Here is a 21,240-nt window from a genome sequence, read left to right as displayed (position 1 = left end):
ATACTAGTCCTTTGTCACAAGTAAAATTTGTGAATATTTTCTACCATTCTGTAGGTTGTCTATTTACTCTGTTGATTATTTCTTTTGTTGTGAAGAAGATTTTTAGTATAATTAAGTCCCATTTATTTGTTTTTGTTTGGGTTATATTTGCTTTGGAGACCTTAGTTATAAATTCTTTGCCAAGGCCAATGCCCAGAATAGTTTTTCTCAGGTTTTCTTCAAGAATTTTTATAGTTTGATGTCTTAGATTTAAGTCTTTAATCCATCTTGAGTTAATTTTTGTACAAGGTCTGACAAGTTCACAAACTCATCCTGGAAAAGTGCTTTGAAGGATAGGCTAGGCACTGGCTTCAGTGCATAGCTTCCCAATGGGGGGTACTTTGAAGGTGACCATAGTGATAGCAATGAAGTATGTAGCACTTTTTCTGGGATGAGTTTGCAAACTTAATTGTCCAACCTCATATATAGTGAGAGAGAGAGGAATACAATTTTATTCTTCTGTGTATGGCTATCCAATATTCCCAACACCATTTTTTGAATAGAGCAGCCATTCCCCAGTATATGTTTTTTGTGTACTTTGTTGAAGTCATGACATTTGGCCTAATTTCTGAGTTCTCTGTTGTGTTCCTTGATCTATGTACCATTATCATGCTGTTTTGGTTAGTATAGCCTTGTAGTATAATTTGAAATTGAGTAATGTGATTCCTCCAGATTTGTTCTTTTTGCTTAGGGTTGCTTTTGCTATTTGGGCTCTTTTTTTTGGTTCCATATGAATTTTGGGATTTTTTTTTTCTAATTCTGTGAAAAACAATGTTGGTATGTTGATAGTAATTGTATTGAACCAGTAGATTGCTTTGGGAAGTATGGTCATTTTCACATATTGGTTCTTTCAATCCATGAGCATGGGGTTTTTTTTTCATTTATTTGTATCATCTATGATTTCTTTCATCAGAGTTTTATAGTTTTTCTTATAGAATCTTTCACTTCCTTTGTTAAGTATATTCCTAGGAATTTTTTGTTGTTGTTGAGACAGAGTCTCACTCTGGGTAGTGATAGCAATGGTCACCCTGGGTAGAATGCCAGGGTGTCACAGCTCACAGTAACCTCAAACTCTTGGCTTTGAGCAATCCTCTTGCGTCAGCCTCCTGAGTAGCTGGAACTACAGGTGTCCATTACAATGCCAGCTAGTTTTTCTATTTTTAGTAAAGACAGGGTCTCTGCTCTTGGCTCAGGCTAGACTGACTCTTGGGTTCAGGCAATCTACCCACCTTGGCCTCCCAGAGTACTAGGATTACAGGTGTGAGCCACCATGCCAGGGCCCTAGTAATCTTTTTTTTTTTGCAGCTGTTGTAAATGGTATTGAGTTCTTGATTTAATCCTCAGGTTAGTCCTCACTGGGTAAAGCAGTGCTCCTGATTTGCATACGTTGATTTTGTAATTTGACACTTTATCAAATTCATCAAATCTAGAAGTCTTTTAGGGGGATATTTAGGGTTTTCTAGGTAAAAGATCTTATCAGCAAACAGAAATAGTTTGACTTCCTCTTTTCCAATTTGGATACCTCCCAGGACTCCTGATTTTCAGTGCTGATAGACACTGCTTCTTTTCCTCCAAATATTATGTAGCTAATGGCTGCAGAAAGCACCTGTCCCGCAGATCTCTGCCAAGATGACCTAGAGGGTGAAACTTCTCTCAACCTGGAACAGCCAACTTCACAGCTCACCTGTACTCCTGCATAAGAAGCTGACGCTTTTTAAAGGGAAAAGCGCAGGACCCACTCTCTGTAAGCAAGCTTAGGCATGGTGGCCACATAGTCAGAGGGGATATGGTAGCTCCTAAATGCCCTGGAATGCCTGTCCTCCAGTATACCTTCATCCCCCATCCCCCCACCAGGCAGTGGATGGGGAGGGCTGGAGGAGTCCCCAGATGGAGGGGGGCTTATGCTCTAGTCTCCCTTGCCCTGTGGGGAGGCCACAGCATGCTGCATTCCCCTCTGGCCTAGGGGCAGCCTGTCCTGAATGTTAAAATTCCATGAATCCCCCAGTTCCCCTGGGACCCACTGGCCTCCTGAGGCTGCTAAAGTCCAGTTGGGTACTCAGGAATGTTTGCTGTGGATCCACTAATAAAGAGACCCAAAGGCTGAGATTCTGTGGTCAGGGCAGCTCAAAAACACTGTCTCTCCATGTAGGGAAGGGAATGGACTGCATACTATGTGCAAAATTGGGTTGAGTGGGCATACTGTTAGTGGTAGGTGCCATGACCCTACAAGCCCAGGACTGGAGGTCCCATGATGTGCCCACACCAAACCCTCACGGGATTTGGTCAGACATGTAGGTAGGATGAGTTAATATTGAAAATATGTCAAGCACAAGACTCCTGGAAGTGATCAAAAAATATAGTAACGTCTCAGGATATAAAATCAATGTCTACAAATCAGTAACCTTCGTAAATGTCAGTAACAACCAAGATAAGAAAGTAATCAAGGGCACAATTCCCTTCTCAGTAACTTCAAAGAAAATGAAATGCCTAAGAATATACTTCACAAAACAGATGAAGGACCTCTATAAAGAAAACTACAATCCCCTAAGAAAAGAAATATCTGAAGATATTAACAAATGGAAGAACATACCATGCTCATGGCTGGGAAGAATCAACATTGTTAAAATGTCTATAGTTCCCAAAGCAATCTACAGATTCAATGCCATCCCTATTAAAATACCAACATCATACTTTCAAGACTTAGAAAAAATGATTCTGTGTTTTGTATGGGATCAGGAAAAACACCCATATAGACAAGGCAATTCTTAGTAATAAATACAAAGCCAGGGGCATCAGCCTACAGACTTTAGGTTGTATTACAAGGCCACAGTGATTAAAACAGTGTGCTATTGGCACAAAAATACAGACATAGACATCTGGAACCAAATAGAAAACAAGGAGATGAAACTAACATCTTACAGCCACCTAATGTTTGATAAACCTATCAAGGACATACACTGGGGGAAAGAATCCCTATTCAATAAATGGTGCTGGGAGAACTGGATATCCACATGAATAGGCAAAAAGCCTATATGCCTCTGTGCCCACCATTCTGAGAGTGAGCAAGGACAAAGTCTTTCTTTACACAGCCAGGAAGAAACCAAGGCAGAACTCTGTTGAAGCCATTAAGCCTGATCACTGAGGAGGTGAAATTCCTGGGGTCAGAAGCTAGCCCCAAAGGCTGAGGCATGAAAGCACGTCATCGGCATGTCTTAGGAATCACTGGTCGGTGTCTAGCAAGATAGTGTTAACTGCCTCCAAATGGTGAAGGGCCCAGAGGCCAGGTGAACAATCAACCTTTTCCCCCACAGTGGTCATGTGACTTATCAGTTTACGGGAAAATGGCTAACAGCATGTTTTTCCAAGATTACTATTTTTAAATATAATAGAAAGTTTAGAAGAATGAGTATCAGTTGATCAGCAGATTAGCAGACTCCAGGGAAAGGTTAATTTGTTTTTACAATATACCTATGAAGTGATTGTGTGATTATTGATTAACAGTGTGTACGTGCCAGAACTGGCTATATAAGCCAGGTAGAAATAAAGAAGTTTCCTACTTGCCACCATAAGAGCTTGTAGCCCCCTTTATTCCATACTATTTCAATAAGCAGGTCTATACTCTGAATCATTGACCACCCAAAAGAACTTCACGCAACACACATGTAAAAGACTGAAACTGGACCTGCACCTTTCTCCACTCACAAAAATTGATTTAAGGTGGATAAAAGACCTAAATCTAAGGCATAGGCACAAAATAATAAAACTCCTCAAAGAAAGTGTCAGGAAAATATTTGAAGCTATTGACCTGGGGAAAGACTTTACAAGGAAGACTCCCATGGCAATTGCAACAACAACAAAAATAAACAAATGGGACTTCATTAAACTGAAAAGCTTCTGTCCAGCTAAGAAGACAACAACCAAAGCAAATAGACAACCTACACAATGGGAAAGGATATTCACATATTTCAAGACAAAAGCTTAATAACTAGGATCTACAGAGAACTCAAATTAATAAACATACAAAGAGCCAATAATCAATCCCTTAGATCACTGGGCAAGAGAGATGAATAGAATCTCCTCTAAAGAAGAGAGATGAATGGCTAATAAACATATGAAAAAATACTCATCATCCCTAATTATTAGAGAAATGCAAATCAAAACACCCTAAGATATCATCTAACCCCAGTGAGAATGGCCTACATCACAAATTCTCAAAACTGCAGATGCTGGCATGGATGCGGAGAGAAGGGAATACTTTTACACTGCTGGTGGTACTGCAAACTAATACAACCTTTTTGGAAGGAAGTATGGGAACCCTCAAAAAACTCAAACTAGACCTCCCATTTGATGCTGCAATCCCATTACTGGGTATCTACCCAGAAGAAAAAAAAAATCCTTTTACCATAAGGACACTTGCGCTAGACTGTTTATTGCAGCTCAATTTACAACCACCAAGATGGGAAACAGCCTAAATACCCATCAATCCAGGAATAGATTAACAAGCTGTGGTATATGTATACTATGGAATACTATTCAGCCACTAAAAAAGATGGTGACTTTACATCTTTTGTATTAACCTAGATGGATGTGGAATACATTATTCTTAGCAAAGCATCACAAGAATGGAGAAACAAGACTCCAACGTACTCAAGTCTGATATGAGGACAATCAATAAGCTAGCACACAGTGGGGGAGGGGGAGAGCAGAGAAAGAGAAGGAGGGAGGGGGTAAGGGGGTCATGGGAGGTGGTACACTTTTTGGGGGTGGAACACTAATATAAGAGGGTCTTTATCTAACACAAGCAATCAATGTAACCTGGTTCTTTATACCCTCAATGAATCCCCAACAATAAAAAAAATGGAAATATGGAAAAAAAGAGATCCAATATTTCACAAATAGATCTGAGAGCCTATTAAGCAGTCACTATGGAGTTAGATGAGTCACCAAAAGAAACAATAAAGAGAAAGAAGACACGATGGAAGAGAAAAACAGTAGATCCCATATATTTAAGGGTTTGGAAAGAGGTAAACCTTATCAAAGGCGATGTTGAAAATGAGAACCTGAGACTTACTAAGTCTTTTTTGCTAGGATATAACCCAAGTATTTCTTATGATTTATAGTCTTTTTTTAAATGACAAATGATTATGTTACAATGTTTGCATTTGTTAGATAAGGTCCCTGTTGCAGTTGTGTCCCACACCCAGTAGGTGTGCTTACAGATTTATAGTCTTTTAATAACCATGTAAACACCTGTTACCTCCTGACCTCTGGGCTGACTGGAAAATTTCTAATTATCCAGGATGCTCTTATACTATACCTTCTTTCCGTTGGAGTGTTTTTTCAGAGACTTCAAGATACTGTCCTTTCCTTATCATATGTAATAAAATTAGCATGCAATACTGACCTCTATTAATTTGTAAGAGAGAAGAAGCAGAGACAATGTCTTTTCATTGAATAAATAGATGTATAAGCTATCTTGTCAAATATTCATGTTTTTTCCACAAGGCTTACCAAAGTGTGCCACACATAAATTGTGAAATTTAAACATTCTAAAAATTAAATTAAAAATTTAAATATATGATTAACTTGCAGATGTTTGGGTGGTAGTGCTGGGATTCAGGAAGACGAGCACCTCTGATTTACAGATTGTTCCTTTTTCAGATGTAAGTGTCCAGGACAGCTATGAATTAATTTCAGTGACCAACCAGAATTTTCCCAATTAAATGCCTGTCTGAGGATTTAGTAAAACCAGGCACAGACACAGCTGATCTCCAGAGTCAAAAATGATGGATAAGGAAAATCATTACATAAAATAATTTTCTAATAATTCTGGATCCTCTCCCCTTTTCCTGCTGAAGAACCAATGAGAGAAGTAAATCAGTCATCCACCCTGCAGTTCATCCTTCTAGGAGTTAATGGTCAACAGGAACAAGATTTCTTCTTCATCCTCTTCTTATTCATTTACCCCATTACATTGATTGGAAACCTGCTCATCATCTTGGCCATTCATTCTGACATTCGCCTTCACAACCCCATGTATTTTTTCCTTGCCAATCTTTCTTTGGTTGACATCTTTTTCTCATCTGTAAGCATTCCTAAGATGATAGCCAGCCACCTCTTGGACAGCAAAATCATCTCCTTTGGGGGATGCCTGACACAGATGTATTTCATGCTTGCCCTGGCTAATACAGACAGCTATATCTTGGCTGTGATGGCATATGATCGTGCTGTGGCCATCAGCCGTCCACTTCACTACACAACAATTGTGAGTCCAAAGTCTTGTGTTCTGCTAGTTATTGGATCTTGGATGGTTGGAAATGCCAATTCTCTCCCCCACACTCTGCTCACAGCCAGTCTATCCTTCTGTGGCAACAAGGAAGTGGCCAACTTCTACTGTGACATTGCCTCTTTGCTCAAGCTGTCCTGTTCTGACATCCACTTTAATGTGAAGATGATGTACCTAGGGGTGGGGGTTTTCTCAATGCCATTATTATGCATCATTATCTCTTATACTTGGGTTTTTTCCACAGTCTTGAGGGTTCCATCCACTAAGGGTGTGCTGAAAGCCTTCTCCACTTGTAGTTCTCACCTCACAGTTGTTTTGTTGTATTATGGGACAGTCATGGGCACATATTTGCGCCCTCTGACTAGGTATGAACTAAAGGATGCAGTGATAACTGTGATGTACATCGCAATGACCCCAATGTTAAATCCTTTCATCTATAGTCTGAGAAACCGAGATATGAAGGGTGCTTTGCAGAAACTCTTCAGCAAGAAAATCTCCTAACAAATGTGAGAGTATATATTGGAGACTGGAACATATACTTGTAAATACACTCTTAATGTAATTCCCCTTTAAGAAGCTACCTTTAATCTTTTCAGTCAAAAAATTATTCTCAGAAATCTTGTAACAAATTGATGGTATATTTTATTGAGATTATCACTTTGAATGTGTTTTCACTCCTTTTAGCAGAGGGGCGACCAAGCAGAGGGGCAACTCAGATTGGCAAGGAAAAATTGGCAATTTACTCACCAACCAAGTAAATTTGGGAAAGTCTTAAGTTCATGTACATATTAGAATAATACCTGCCCTGTCTCTACCCTTGGGTTTGAGGATCACAATAGCTCATGCTCTAAATGCTAGAAATCACTCTGCAAATGTCAATGTTTATTGGGCTATTATGTTTAATCATCCCTACGTTGTGTTAAAGCATGAAGGCAAGAGCTGTCTTAACACACCACACTGTACACTCTTGAGTACATAAGATGTGTACAATAATTATTGGGAGGAGTGGAATAAATGTATTAAAATATCTGTGTTTGAAGAGCGGACATTATTTACTCATGTATTATAGAGCTGGTATATCTTCTAGGGTCAGTTAGGATCCATTCTATAAACAAAAGTCATGCCCAATATTTTTAAACAAAGAAAATTTAAAACAGAATTATATACTTAGTTGTATTCTAAAAGAGACTAAATGTGAAGAAAGCTCTGGTGTAACTCAGAAGTTATTAACTGTAGTAGTAAGTTACTTCCCCTAGGACTAAGGGGAAAAGGGGGAAAAAATGGTGTACCCCAACCTAGGAGTTCAGAGGAAGGATGACCACATATCTGGTGCTCAAGTCTCTAAATGAAGCTGCTGTAACAGCTTCCATTGGATCATTATTTAATGAGGTGACCTGAACTTTTATTATTGAGGGGTCTGAAACCTTAATAGTATTATAGGTTCTATCAATCTTTGATATTGGGCATGGAAATATTAAGAAGCACTCTAACATAGTTGTGATCATTGGCCTCCTTGTCCCTCATTGTGTAGCAACAACACAATGTCCTTGATTATTGGGGCCAGTCACTGAAACAAGTAGGAAGATCCCCTTTTTTCTCTGAACAAACCACAGAGACATACTACAACTTGGTTGATCTTAGTAGCATAATTTTAAGTTTAAAAAAAAATGTATACCCCATAGATTATTGACAAACATTTATAAGCTTAAACGACAAACACAATTTAAAAACCAATTTCTGGGCTAGATTACATAAAAATGTGTTAAAAACAAAAGCAAGGGGAAGATGTACATAGGTTCAAGATGAGAGGATTTTCATAAGAGTAGACGTAAGGGCATGAAAGAGGGAGTACAATTAGTTGATGGAGGTACTACTAAAATCCTAGTTTTCACACTGGATGGTGGATCAACGGGTCTTAACAATATTCTTATGAATAGATCAATAGATTGATGATTAATGACAGATAAATATACATAGGTAATAAACAAGCCCTGCAACAATGATGATAAGAATTAGTCTTGAGTCAAGGGTTGGATAAATAGAAAACAATAAAGAATAGCAGGAAGTAAAGAAACCCAGAGTTTAATTAGTCATCTCATAGAGCAATCTAAAGAAGAGAAAGTGAAAATAAGAACAAACAATCTAGATAAAAAGGTGATGTAGAAATAGAAACAATAAAATGTGGTAATATGATAGCGGTAAGGAAATAAATATATCTTCAGAGTCAGGGATGATGCATTAAACTGGAAAGAATACATTTAAAAGAAATATTGAACATGAAAGTAATTTTTAAAATTAGTTCTGTTTGGGACATGTTTTCAAGGTTACCTTTGGGATACTTTCACATAAGTATCTGATAAATTATAGAATTAAGATGTGGGGAAAGGTATGGTGGCTCACAGCTGTAACCCAGCACTTTGTGAAGCCAAAGTGGAAGGATTGCTTAAGGCCAGGAACTCAAGACGAGCCTGAGCAAGAGCAAGACCTCATCTCTACAAAAAGAAAAATCAGCAAGACATTGTGAAAAGAGTCCCAGCTACTAGGAGGCTGAGGCAGGAGAATCATTTGAGCCCAGGAGTTTGAGTTTGCTGTGAGCTATGATGATGCCATTACACTCCAGCCTGCATAACAGAGTAAGACCCTGTTTGGGAAAAAAAAGGAAGGAAAAACAATATATATATATCTGTCTTTGTGTGAGTTGTGTATAAAACTTCGGGAGAGCTGGTTATTTAATAGAGCCTGGCCCATCCTCCTCTCTGTTTTTACGTCTTTCATCATGTCACATGCCTGTTCTTCCTTTGCCTTTGGCAATTATTGGAAGCCCCCTGAAGCCTTCCCAGAAGCACATGCTGGTACCACACTTATACAGTCTACAGAATCATGAGCCAAATAAACCTCTTTTCTTTATAAACTACCCAGCTTCATTTCCTTTACAGCAGTGCAAAATGGACTAACACCCCCCTCAAAAAATAGACTAACATATCCCTCATCAAAAATATTTGTTGACTCCATAGACTGACTTGAGAATATCTTGTCTTGTCTTCTGAATAGACAGACTTTTACACTTATGTCATCTTTCTTCCCAAACAGTGCAAGTATTACAATTTCATCCTTCACCACTGGACTCTAGTAACCGGTGGTGAAGGATGAAATCTATGTGTATTTGACTTAATAAGAAAAAATGAAAAATAAAATAAAATAAAATAAAAAATATTTCATTATGTAAGGTCTGACAGTTAAGTTCACAAACTTGCTACTGTGCATTAGCAGCACTGTACAAACAACCTGGTAAGGTCTCATCACCTTAGTATTTCTGTGTCTCACAGCTGTGTTCATGCCAACCTATGGCAGTGTCTTGCTAAGTGTTGTTAATTATTGTTGTTGTGTGTTTCTGTGCTTTCACAAGAATGTCAAAACTTGAATTAAAGTAATGAACAAACACTAAATTTCTTGTTAAACTTGGCAAGAGTGGAAATGAAATCAGACATATTAGTCCAAGTTATGGGGATAACGCTATGAAGAAAATGGCAGTATACAAATGGATTAAATGTTTTTCTGAGGGGAGAGAAAGTGTCATTGATGAGAGATCAGGGTGGCCAGTAAAAAGGATAACTGGTGAAAACATTACAAAAAATTGTCAAATTGTGCATAAAAATCATCAGCTGACCATGAGAAGCAGAGCAAAGCAAACATCAATAGACAAACAGTTAGGAAAATCTTAACTGAAAGTCTTGACATGAGAAAGGGGTGGATCTTGCATCACGACAATGCACCAGCTCACAATACACTTTCTGTGAGGGAGTTTTTAGCCAGTAAACAAATAACTGTATTGGAACACCCTCCCTACTCACCTGACCTGGCCCCCACTGACTTTTTTCTTTACCTGAAGATAAAGGAAATATTGAAAGGAAGACATTTTGATAACATTCAAGACATCAAAGCTTGAATGTCCATACAGCTCTGATGGCCATTCCAGAAAAAAGAATTCCACAATTGCTTTGAAGTGTGAACTAGGCATGGGAGTCGGTTCATAGCTTCCCAAGGGGAGTACTTTGAAGGTGACCATAGTGATATTCAGCAGTGAGTTATGTAGCACTTTTACTAGGATAAGTCTACAAACTTAATTGTCAATCCTCATATTCACATTACCAAATGCTTACATACTTCTTTCCTACTTGACTCAGACCCTTCAGAGACGAAGAGCATACCAATTCCTTATAATAAATATATATATATATATATATACACAATTGGTTCCTTCTATATACGGTATACATTGTACTATATATTATGTAAATATACTGTATATAGTTTTATATATTATATAAATAAAATTGATTCTCTCCCAAATACATGTCTATATGTGTGTGTATACATATATGATGCATATTGTAAACAAAGATACATGTAGTATAATTTCCCATTTTCCCTATGTATGTACGTATGGTGACTTTTGGGACACCATATATATTTTCATTTTCCAGAGAACTTTGACTAATACACTTTCTCTATTAACAAAAGCAATAATAGAAATAAAAATAAACTATAGCTGCTTTTCATAACTGCAGAGGAAAGGTGGCCTTCTGAGCTTCAAAGGTCCTGCTCTGACAATATCTTAAGATGAGAAAAAGCACAAAATAATCTTATTCCTGTTTCTAGTATAAAGACTTGTGCGAAATTTTTTAACTATAAGCATCCTATTCTGTTTTTAGGTAAATATAAATATGTCAATAAAAATGTTTTTTCAATTTGCAGGCGGTCCTCAAGATACAAACATCCCATGGATGTACAATTTATACTTATGAACAGTGGCTATAACAGGCAATAGGGAAATGTACCTGTTCTAACTTAAATACAAATTCAACTTAAGAATCTGTTGAATTGTATAGAACCTATCTTGTTCATAACCCAGGGACTGCCTGTGCTTTAACTTTCAAAGATCATTTTTATATCTTATGGAATGTAACCTTTAATCTCATAGTGTCTCTGAGGCATGTTAAACCAATGGCCTCAGTTATTAATTAGAGAATTGACTGAACAATGATATCAAATTTGTACCTCTGATTTCTGGAACTATTAGTACACATAGTACCTGTTTTCTTTGATATTTGTTGAATTTCAAACTCATTTTTCAAATTTTTATTCTAGTATATTGAGAGTACAAATGATTTTTTTGTTACATGGATGAATTGTATAGTAGATAAATCTAGGCTTGTAGTGTTACCCATAACCTAAATAGTGTACAGTATAACCAATGGATAATTTTTCATTCTGCACACCCTTCCAAACCTTCCCCTTCTGAGCCTCCTATGTCCATTATATCACTGTGACCACACACATACCCATCTCTTGGCTCCCATTTACAAGTGAGAATACACAGTGTTTGTTTTTTGTTGCTGAGTTACTTCACTTGGATAATGGTCCCAGTTCCATACAAGTTTCTGCAAAAGACATTATTTCATTTTTTATGGCTGAGTAGTATTCCATGGTAAATAATCACATTTTCTTTATCCACTCTTCAGTTGGTGGGCACTTAAGTTGATTTCACATCTTTACTATTGTGAAATGTGCTGTAATAAACATATGAGTACAGTTATCTTTTTGATAAAATTACTTTCTTTCCTTTGGGTCAATACCCAGTAGTGAGGATGCTGGATTGAATGGTAGGTGTACTGTTAGTTCTCTGAGAAATCTCCAAACTGTTTCCATAGAGGTTGTATTAATTTATATTCCTACCAATAGTGTATAAATACTCCTTTTCACTGCATCTGAGCACCTATGGGTTTTTGATTTTTTTTTAATAATAGCCATTCTTACAAGGGTAAGATGGCATCCCCTTGTGGTTTTAATTTGTTTTTCTCTGATGATTACTGATGTTGAGCAATTTTTCCTATGTTTATTGGCCATTTGTAAATCTTCTTTTGAAAAATGTCTGTTCAGGGCAGCGCCTGTGGCTCAAAGGAGTAGGGCGCCGGCCCCATATAACGGAGGTGGCAGGTACAAACCCAGCCCCAGCCAAAAACTGCAACAACAACAACAAAAAGTCTGTTCATGTCTTTTGCCCACTTTTTAGTGGAGTTATTTGTTTTCTTTTCTTTCTGATTTTTTTGAGTACCTTATAGATACTGAATATTAATTCTTTGTCAAATGTATAGCTTGAGAATATTTTCTCTTATTCCATAGGTTGTCTGTTTATGCTGTTTATTATGTCTTTTGCTGTGCAGAACATTTTTATTTTAATTAAGCCCCATTTGTTTATTTTTGTTTTCGTTATATTTGCTTTTAGGGTCTTAGTCATAAATTCTTTACCTAGACCAATATCAAGAATAGTTTTTCTAAGTTTTCTCCTAATATTTTTATGGTTTCAGGTCTTATATTTAAGTCTTTAATTTATCTTGTGTTAGTTTTTGAATTTCACTCATTTTTTATTTCTACTTAAAGATGAAATAGATATCTGACTTTAGTAGACGTCTTTTAAACTAAAATATATGAATTTATGTCTCATTCTATGCCATTATATACACCACACAGTTGATTTGATACAGTGACTTCTTTTTTTCAATTCTATGAATATGTATCTAGTTAACTATAAGAATTAACCATACTTAAGCCTTTCTTTTTCTGTTTATAAACTCAGGAACAGAATAATAACTTGAGTCACCTTAAATTAACACAAGAATCAGAATATGTCTTACTTCTGGTGTTTTTACCCAGCATTCAGGTTCCTAGTCTTAATTAAATTATTCAAATATTTAAAATAAACATTATTAACAAAATTTAAATTTATGCCAATAAAATATTATTAAATGAAAATTTTCAGTATTTTCATGAGTATCATAAACATATTTACCGAGAAATAACCCAGCAAGGTATAGAACTTTCAGCTATGAAAATTTGCTCTTAAAATTCACCATTCTGTAAATGTTTTGGCACAGTAACTGAGATAATGCCAGAAAGGCTATGTTAACCACTGTGATAAAAATGTGTCAAATGGTTTATGAAGCGAGTGTATGATGCCCCATGATCATATCAATGTATACAGTTATGATTTAATAAAAAAAAATAAAATTCACCATTCTTCAATGTTTTCTGGTATTGGTGTTTTAAAGAGAGAAGTTTAAAGCCAATTTGAATCTTCTATTTCTCTTTATGTAACTGTTATTCTTTAATATTAAAATTTTTATTCATAAAGTATATTCTTATCACTAAAATACAAACCTCTCACTAGAGTACATTGACAGATATTTTCATTAATACACTCAATGGTACAGCAAGGCTTTCAATTTGTGATCTCAGGTTTTTTATTCTCTAAAATATAATCTTTTTAACTTTAATTGTTGCTTTTGTTTCTGCTTTCTTTCTGTGGAACTACTATTTCTACATGACAGTTTCACATTCTTTCCAATGGTCTTCATTTTCTTTCCTTATCATTTTAAACTCTGTATCTTTTAATCTTCCTTGTAACACCTACACATCAGTCCTACATGTTTTTAATTTATTTTACGGTAATTTGCCTAAAATGATAGTTAAGATCATTCTCCGCTTTCTATTTATTTCTGTCAGCTGTTTCCAGGTCAACTTTATTTTCATTATTTCTTTTCTTTTTTATGCTGTTGCTCAGTTTTAACATGGAAAAATAATTCCTAAAAATGTTTCTGTTCATTCTTAAATTGTGTTCAACTAAACATTTTCATTCTAAGTACTTAAAATGATGATTAATTTCTATTATTCTGCAAATACATTTCATAGATCATTCCTTTTTAAAAAATGTCTTTGAAAGAGAAGGGATTGAACCAAATGTGGAATTTTCCAACAAACAATTAAATTTAGCTTTTCACACATCCAGACATTTTTCTCTTTGAGGGATGAGTGGAGCATAATGACTCCTTTGATGAGTTAATGAAACCTTCAGTCACTGTCCATGGAAAATATTTACAAATCTTTGAGGGATAAAGGCTCATTTTTTTCATAGTTTTCTTCTATGCCATTGTACAATTCCTTGCCCTTAATAGGTACCAAGTAAATAAAACACGGAAGTAATAACAGATCCTGAAAAAGACACCAATGGTAAAACGTGATTACTAAGAAGAAAATATTTATCATGGGATGTCACCATATCCATGTCTGGGGAGTCCATGTTCAGGAAACTGAAGCATGATCTGAACACAGAGCACATAAGAACAGAGCAAATAGGATGGTGTAACCTGAAACACATCTAGAAGAAAATGAAATTGAACTATTGTTGTTTCAACATCCAGCATCTGCAGAGTCTAGCAGGAGATTTTGGAGAGTTGTCCAGAAATTATATGACTAATGTAGCTTTTAGTAAAATAAAAGCTAATATTTACTAAGTGCTAACTATGTGCCAGCTTCAGTTTTAAGAACTTTTCAGATATTCCTTTATTTGGTCCTCCTAACAACTTTATGAGAATGCTATCGTTATTATTATTAGTATTATTAGTATCATTACTATCATTGCAATTTTACAGATAAGTACCTAATTTAATAATAGTCCAATGTCAGTTACAGCCAATAAGTGCAGAGCCAGGATTGAAAAGTAGCTAGAGCTCAGTCTTCATCATCATCCTCTATAGAAACATGGTGACCTCTCTGCCATGGGAGATGTTATGTCATAGTATAATGACCATGAACCAAGGCTATTAAAAAAGTGGACTAGCTGGGCGGTGCCTGTGGCTCAAGGAGTAGGGCGCCGGTCCCATATGCCAGAGGTGGCGGGTTCAAACCCAGCCCCGGCCAAAAAAAAAAAAAAAAAGTGGACTAGCTATCAGGTCCTTTCAATCTCTGAAAATATAAAAAATTAGAAGACCTACCATCTATATGCTTAAAAACTCTTGCCCTAACCCTTCTCAAGTCAAATACTGGAGAAAAATATGAAATATATTAAATATTAAAATTCTTTTTTGCACACTAAACACCAGAAAAGGCTTAAACATGGGCTACAAGAAAGACCAACAGCTCAGTTACATCAAAATCCTGATAGTAGGGGATAGAGAGGGATATTATTTAATGATAAAGTGGTCAATTCCCAACAAAAGACATAGCAATCTGAAAAATGTGTTCATCTATAACAAATCCTCAAAGTAATTAAATAGAGCAAAGATAATACAAAAAAAAAAAAAAATCCTGATAGCTCCCAAGAGGTGGTTCCAAGTTTGTACTGGACAGCAGGGAAGAGGGTTCCATGTTCTGACAGATGGCTGAATAGCTCAGCCTAGAGTTTGGACCCTGGAGACACACCCTCCAGGAAATCCTCCAACCCATTCCTCCTCTTGGAAAGGAACTCTGGGAACTATTACTCTTGAGAGCCACTTTGTCCCCTCAGGACACAGTCATAGAAGTGTATAATGAGTATCAATTACTCTGGCTTTGACCTGAATGAAAACCTGAGGGAGTTACGTTTCAGGAGACTTTATAACATAGAGAATAATTTCCAGTTTTCTCTATGTTATGACCTGCCCTGATTCCTTAAGGAGGAAACCAGACTTCTCATCTTCAAGCTTCAGCCAGGACAGGACAAAAAGACTCCACCCTTTTTGCTTCACAGTTAGGAAATTTAGGGCTCCTCTTTCCAAATCATCCTGGTATTACCTTCTCAGCTTCAGAAACAGAGGACCAGACACCAGCTCGCCAGCATGTCTGCCTGCAAAAAGGAATGCTAGTCTAGCTGACTGTGAGATTCCCATTTGTTGCGGGGGAGTGAAAGCCAAGGGCAGGACACTTGTAAACAGCTTCTGAGCTGACTCAACAGGCAGGGGCGGGAGACGTTGGAGAGAGAGCCTTTCTGACAGCAACAACAAGCAATAGAACACCAGCCACTGCCTGTGTAATATCCTTCAACCCTCACAAAACTCCCACAAGGTAAGTAGAATTATTATGTCACTTTATCAGATGGGAAAATTGTGAATTGAATTATCTAAAGTCACTTAGATAGGAAGTAGTAAAACAAATACTCAAACATAGCCCTGACTCCAGTCCCCAAATTCTCAAGGTCAGATGGAAAAAAAGGCAGAGAGAGAGATAGAGAGAGACAAAGACAGAGAGAGCACTCTCTCCTTCTGAGACCGCTTCTCCTTTAGCTTTCGTCCATGAGAACAGAATCAGGAAGGACACATTCTGGCTTAGTTGTCTCTGCCTGGAGCTCTCTCCACCTTCTGATGTTTTGTTGCATATGTGTAGGTGTGTACACACGAGTGTACAAGGGCACTGGCACAAGCGTGTTGTCTTAGAAAGGAGCTATTAAGACATCATTCACTCCTACATACAAAGGGCATGTGAAGAAGACCCAACAGAAAATTCTTTTATTATCAAACACTGATGAGCTGAACTACCAGGGAGGCTGAACGCACTCAGGGCACAACCCCTTGGCCTTGTCTGCTATGTCTGGTACCCCTGGTAACAAAAGGAAGCACTTGGCTTCTTTTGGCCCAGCAAAACTGTTCTCAGCATTGTCTGTTTTGTGGTAGATAATCTCAGAGCACTAATCTCCAGGAAAGTGGAGTTCAGTTGCCCAGCATTATCTGGGACTCTGACTTCATCCTGGGAACCTTCAAGCTCTCGCTCTGCCCCTAGCATTCATGTTGACGCACCTCCTGGCTCCTCTCCCAGGTGTGTAAAATTCTGTGCCTTTTTCCCCAGGGTTTCAGTAGAAATCATCTTTCTATAAGGATGGCTACACTCTGATGTCCTGCACTGCCGATCCTGTCCTGGAGTCCACATGGTCAGAAACCTTTCCTCTGATGCTAAGTTGCTTTTGATTCCAAGTAGGCTGTATCAACCTCTTCTCCTTTTCTGATCTATTTCTCTTACACTCTTTAATTCTTCTTATTACATCACAGGTGTCCTTGCACCAGATTTTCACTCCAAAATGTTGCCCTGCTGTCAATAGATACATACCTAAACAAAAGGTCACATATCTCTGTTACCAGAGCGGGCTATTGCAACCCACCTCCACTTTACTAATTCTTCATACCTAATGAAGAAAGTCTGTACTTTCCTATGTTGATCAAACCCTCTACAATGTAATCACAAATTTCTTTTTCTGAATGAATTCTTCCTACCCCATCCCTGTATCCCCAGCTCCTGATAAAGATTTGACACATTTCTGTCTAAAATTACCCTCACCCGAACAAGTTGTCCCTGAGTTTTTCTCAAGGATAAGGCACTGAGACGTCATCTGTTAAGTGATGGGTTGCTTGATGGGTTGCTTTAAAGAGGCAGACACAATTGCATTTGCCTTTTATAAGTATAATTTTGAGGCCAGGAAACAAATGTCTGTGTTATGCTTGGCTGAACACTTACAGACCCTGGGATTCCCATTCCCACTGTAAATAAACCCCCATTTATTCTCAACCCCTTCACAGGGAACACTCTGACTCCTACATTCACGAAAGTGACCACGAGCCAGCCGTCTCACGGCCGCACTCTGCACGCGATTACCGTCTCATGTGAAATGTTTATTTTAAATTAAATTTATTACAATGTTGTCAAAACATCAGAAAGGCAAAGAGAATAAGGTCACAAAACTTATCATCTGAACTTGCCAAATGTAAGAATATGGTCTTATTTACTCCACAGTTTTTAAATAAATAAATAGTATAGTTATTTTTTTCCATCCAAAATGTAATTTTTGCCCCTCTACCTCCAGAGACAACTGCAGCTCTAGCATTAGTAGTATACTGCCGTTCAGGATTTGTACTTTTACTACATAGACATGTATTATTTTAAAGATTAAAATGTGTATACATTATGTGCTACAACATTTATCCTCCAGTTTTTCTCAGTCATGTTAATGTTTTAAACATATTCATATGAATTCTTTCATTTTACTGTTATACAGAATGCATCAATAAGAAAATGACACAACATGCTTATCTATCCCTCCACTGGCAGACCATTTCTAAGTTTTCTGTATGACAATGAATGTCATCTTGAACACATGTGCTAAAACTTCCACAGGGTGTCCAACCTTTTTTCTTCTCTGCCACACATTGGAAGAAGTGTGTGTCTTGGACTACACATTAAATACACAAACACTTACAAAAGGTGATGAAACAAGAAAAGGTCTGTACATATTTTTGTGATATCCAACACCAGCAAAACTGTCATGACACAATCCACATGTGGCCCATAGGCTGTAGGTTGGACACCCTCTAAGATGTAATCTAGAAGTGGAATTGCTGGTTGTTTTCCAGCTGGCAATACTAATTTCTCTATTTCTCCCTACACTTGAAATTGTCACATTTTTACATTTTACACACACCAAAATGAAGAATGTTAAACTGAATTTTGTTTTAACTTAGTTAAAGAGCTTTCCTTTTGGTTATCGGCCATTCCAGTTTCTTGTTCTATAATTTTTTTATTCAAACCTTTGCCCACTATTTTCTACTAGAATTTTGGCCCCATTTTTTATGAGTGTGTAGAGCTGTCACATATTCTAATACTAATATACTCAATACTAATTCTTCATTGATTATGTGTTTACCAAATACTTCTTTCAACCCATGACTTAGCCTTTCCTTTTTGGTGTGCATTTTACACAAATGTCACTGTTTAATGTCAAATTTTATAGTATTTTCTCTCATGTTTTGTGTCTGGTTTAAGAAATAAATTTCCTATTCTTATAAACATATTTCTCTTATTTTATTCTGAAATTTGGAGATTTTTCTCTCAATTAATCCCATGGGAATTATTTCTCTTCATTATTTTTTAAATGTGTATACTGTTGTTTCAACACTCTTTACTAAACAGTCAGCTCATTATGTGATTAAATCCAGACGTTAGGGTGGTGGTGCTAAGATTGAAGGATGATTACATTCAATTCATAGATGCTCACTTTTTTTTTTAAGACATACTTACTCTGTTGCCCAGGCTAGAGTGCCATGTCATCAATCTAGCTCACAGCAACGTCAAACTCCTGCCTCAGCCTCCCAAGTAGCTGGAACTACAGGTGCCCGGCACAATGTTAGGCTAATTTTTCTATTTTTAGTAGAGATGGGTCTCACTTTTTCTCAGGTTGGTCTCAAACTTCTAAGCTCAAGCAATCCTCCCACTTTGACCTCTCATACTCCTAGCTTTATGGGCACGAGCCACTGTACCTGGCCCAGATTGCTCACTTCTTAGAGATAAATGTCCAGGGGTCAATGACAATTAGGCCAATTATCCAACAGACATTTTACCTAAAAATATTGTCTATCTATGGACTTAAAAACCTAGGTATAGACTGATGAAAAGTGGTGGATAAGGAAGATCATTACATACACTAACTATGCTAATAATTCTGGATTCCTCTCCCCTTTCATTGCTGAAGAAGCCATGAAGAAAGAAAATCATTCCTCTAACCTGGATTTTATTCTCCTTGGAGTTACAGGTAAGTAGAAGCAGGAAGATTTCTTCTTTGTTCTCTTTTTGTTCATTTACCCCATCACATTGACTGGAAACCTGCTCATCATTTTGGCCGTTCATTCTGACATTCGCCTTCACAACCCCATGTATTTTTTCCTTGCCAACCTCTCCTAAGTTGACATCTTCTTCTCATCTATAACCATCCCTAAAACATTAGCCACTATCTCTTGGGCATCAAAAACATTTCCTTTGGGGGATGCCTATACAGATGTATTTCATGATAGCCTTGGCTAATGCAGACAGCTATACCTTGGCTGCAATGGCATGTGATCATGCTGTGGCCATTAGCCGCCCACTTCACTACACAACAATTGTGAGTCCTAAGTCTTTTGTTCTGTTAGTTGGTGAGTCTTGGGTGGTTGGAAATGCCAATGCCCTGTCCCACACTCTGCTCACAGCTCGTCTATCCTTCTGTGGTAACCAGGAGGTGGCCAACTTCTACTGTGATGTTACGCCTTTACTCAAGCTGTCCTGTTCTGAAATCCACCTTAATGTGAAGATTGTGTACCTAGGGGTTGCTGTTTTCTCTGTGCCTTTGCTATGCATTATTATCTCCTATGTCCAGGTCTTTTCCACACTCTTACAAGTTCCATCTACCAAGGGTGTGTTCAAAGCCTTATCCACCTGTGGTTCCCACCTCACAGTTGTTTCGTTGTATTATGGTACAATGATGGTCATGTATTTCCACCCTCTGACCAGTTATAGTCTAAAAGATGCAGTGCTAACTGTGATGTACATGGCAGTGACCCCAGTGTTAAATTCTTTCATCTATAGTTGGAGAAATATGAAGGATATGAAGGATAGGAAGGCTGCCCTGAAGAAACTCTTTAGCAAGGGAATCCCCTCACGATGGATGTGAGATTATACCCTGGATACTATAATTACCCATTAGGATGCACTTGGAAATACAGCTTTAATGTCATTGTCCTCCAATGAGAAACTCTCTTCAGTCCTTGCAGTCAGAAATTCCTCTTCCAGAAATTTAGTAACAATTAGACGAGACATTCAGTGAAATTATCACTTTGCATACACTTTTGGCAGTGTGGCAGCAAAAATATATTAAGTTCGTGTCTGAGCTAGAAAGTCTGAAAGTCTGAGTTTCTGAAACTAGAAAGTCTGAGTTTCAATTTCCACATCTACATATTAGGAAAAATAATATCTGCCTGGCTCTATCACATACTGTGTATCACAATAGCTCGTGCTTAAAGGCTACAAATCACTATTCAAATGTAATTCTTACTTAGTTTAGCCTGCCCCTTCTCTCTGGTGGCAGAAGCTATGTTAACACATCTCTTACCTTCACTAACTCAATCATATAAAATGTATCTAATAAATGTTGGTGAAAAGCATAAAATGTATGACAAGATTAGTCTCTGAAATATGATATGATAATGATTAAATGTAATCAGACTCCACATTATTTACCCATGTGTATATTTCATATATTTATAGCAAGATTTAATAGAGGGCATTAGCTACATAGGTGTATACTG

At 37.3% G+C, this 21,240-nt stretch overlaps 1 protein-coding gene and 1 pseudogene across 1 annotated transcript; both read left to right on the top strand.

Annotated features, from left to right (window-relative positions):
- The first annotated feature begins 5,902 nt into the window (after positions 1-5,902).
- Positions 5,903-6,826, top strand: LOC128571263 (olfactory receptor 1A1-like). Its single transcript, XM_053571011.1, has one exon. The coding sequence runs from the start codon at positions 5,903-5,905 to the stop codon at positions 6,824-6,826; it is 924 nt and encodes a 307-aa protein (XP_053426986.1).
- Positions 6,827-19,657: 12,831 nt separating this feature from the next.
- On the top strand, positions 19,658-20,606 carry LOC128571060 (olfactory receptor 1A1-like; annotated as a pseudogene).
- The last annotated feature ends 634 nt before the right edge of the window (positions 20,607-21,240 follow it).

The sequence above is a fragment of the Nycticebus coucang genome, chromosome 18 (genome assembly GCF_027406575.1).
Source record: "Nycticebus coucang isolate mNycCou1 chromosome 18, mNycCou1.pri, whole genome shotgun sequence".
NCBI lineage: Eukaryota > Metazoa > Chordata > Mammalia > Primates > Lorisidae > Nycticebus > Nycticebus coucang.
The sequence above is the reverse complement of the archived record's forward strand: the minus strand, read 5'-3'. Positions and strand labels throughout refer to the sequence as shown.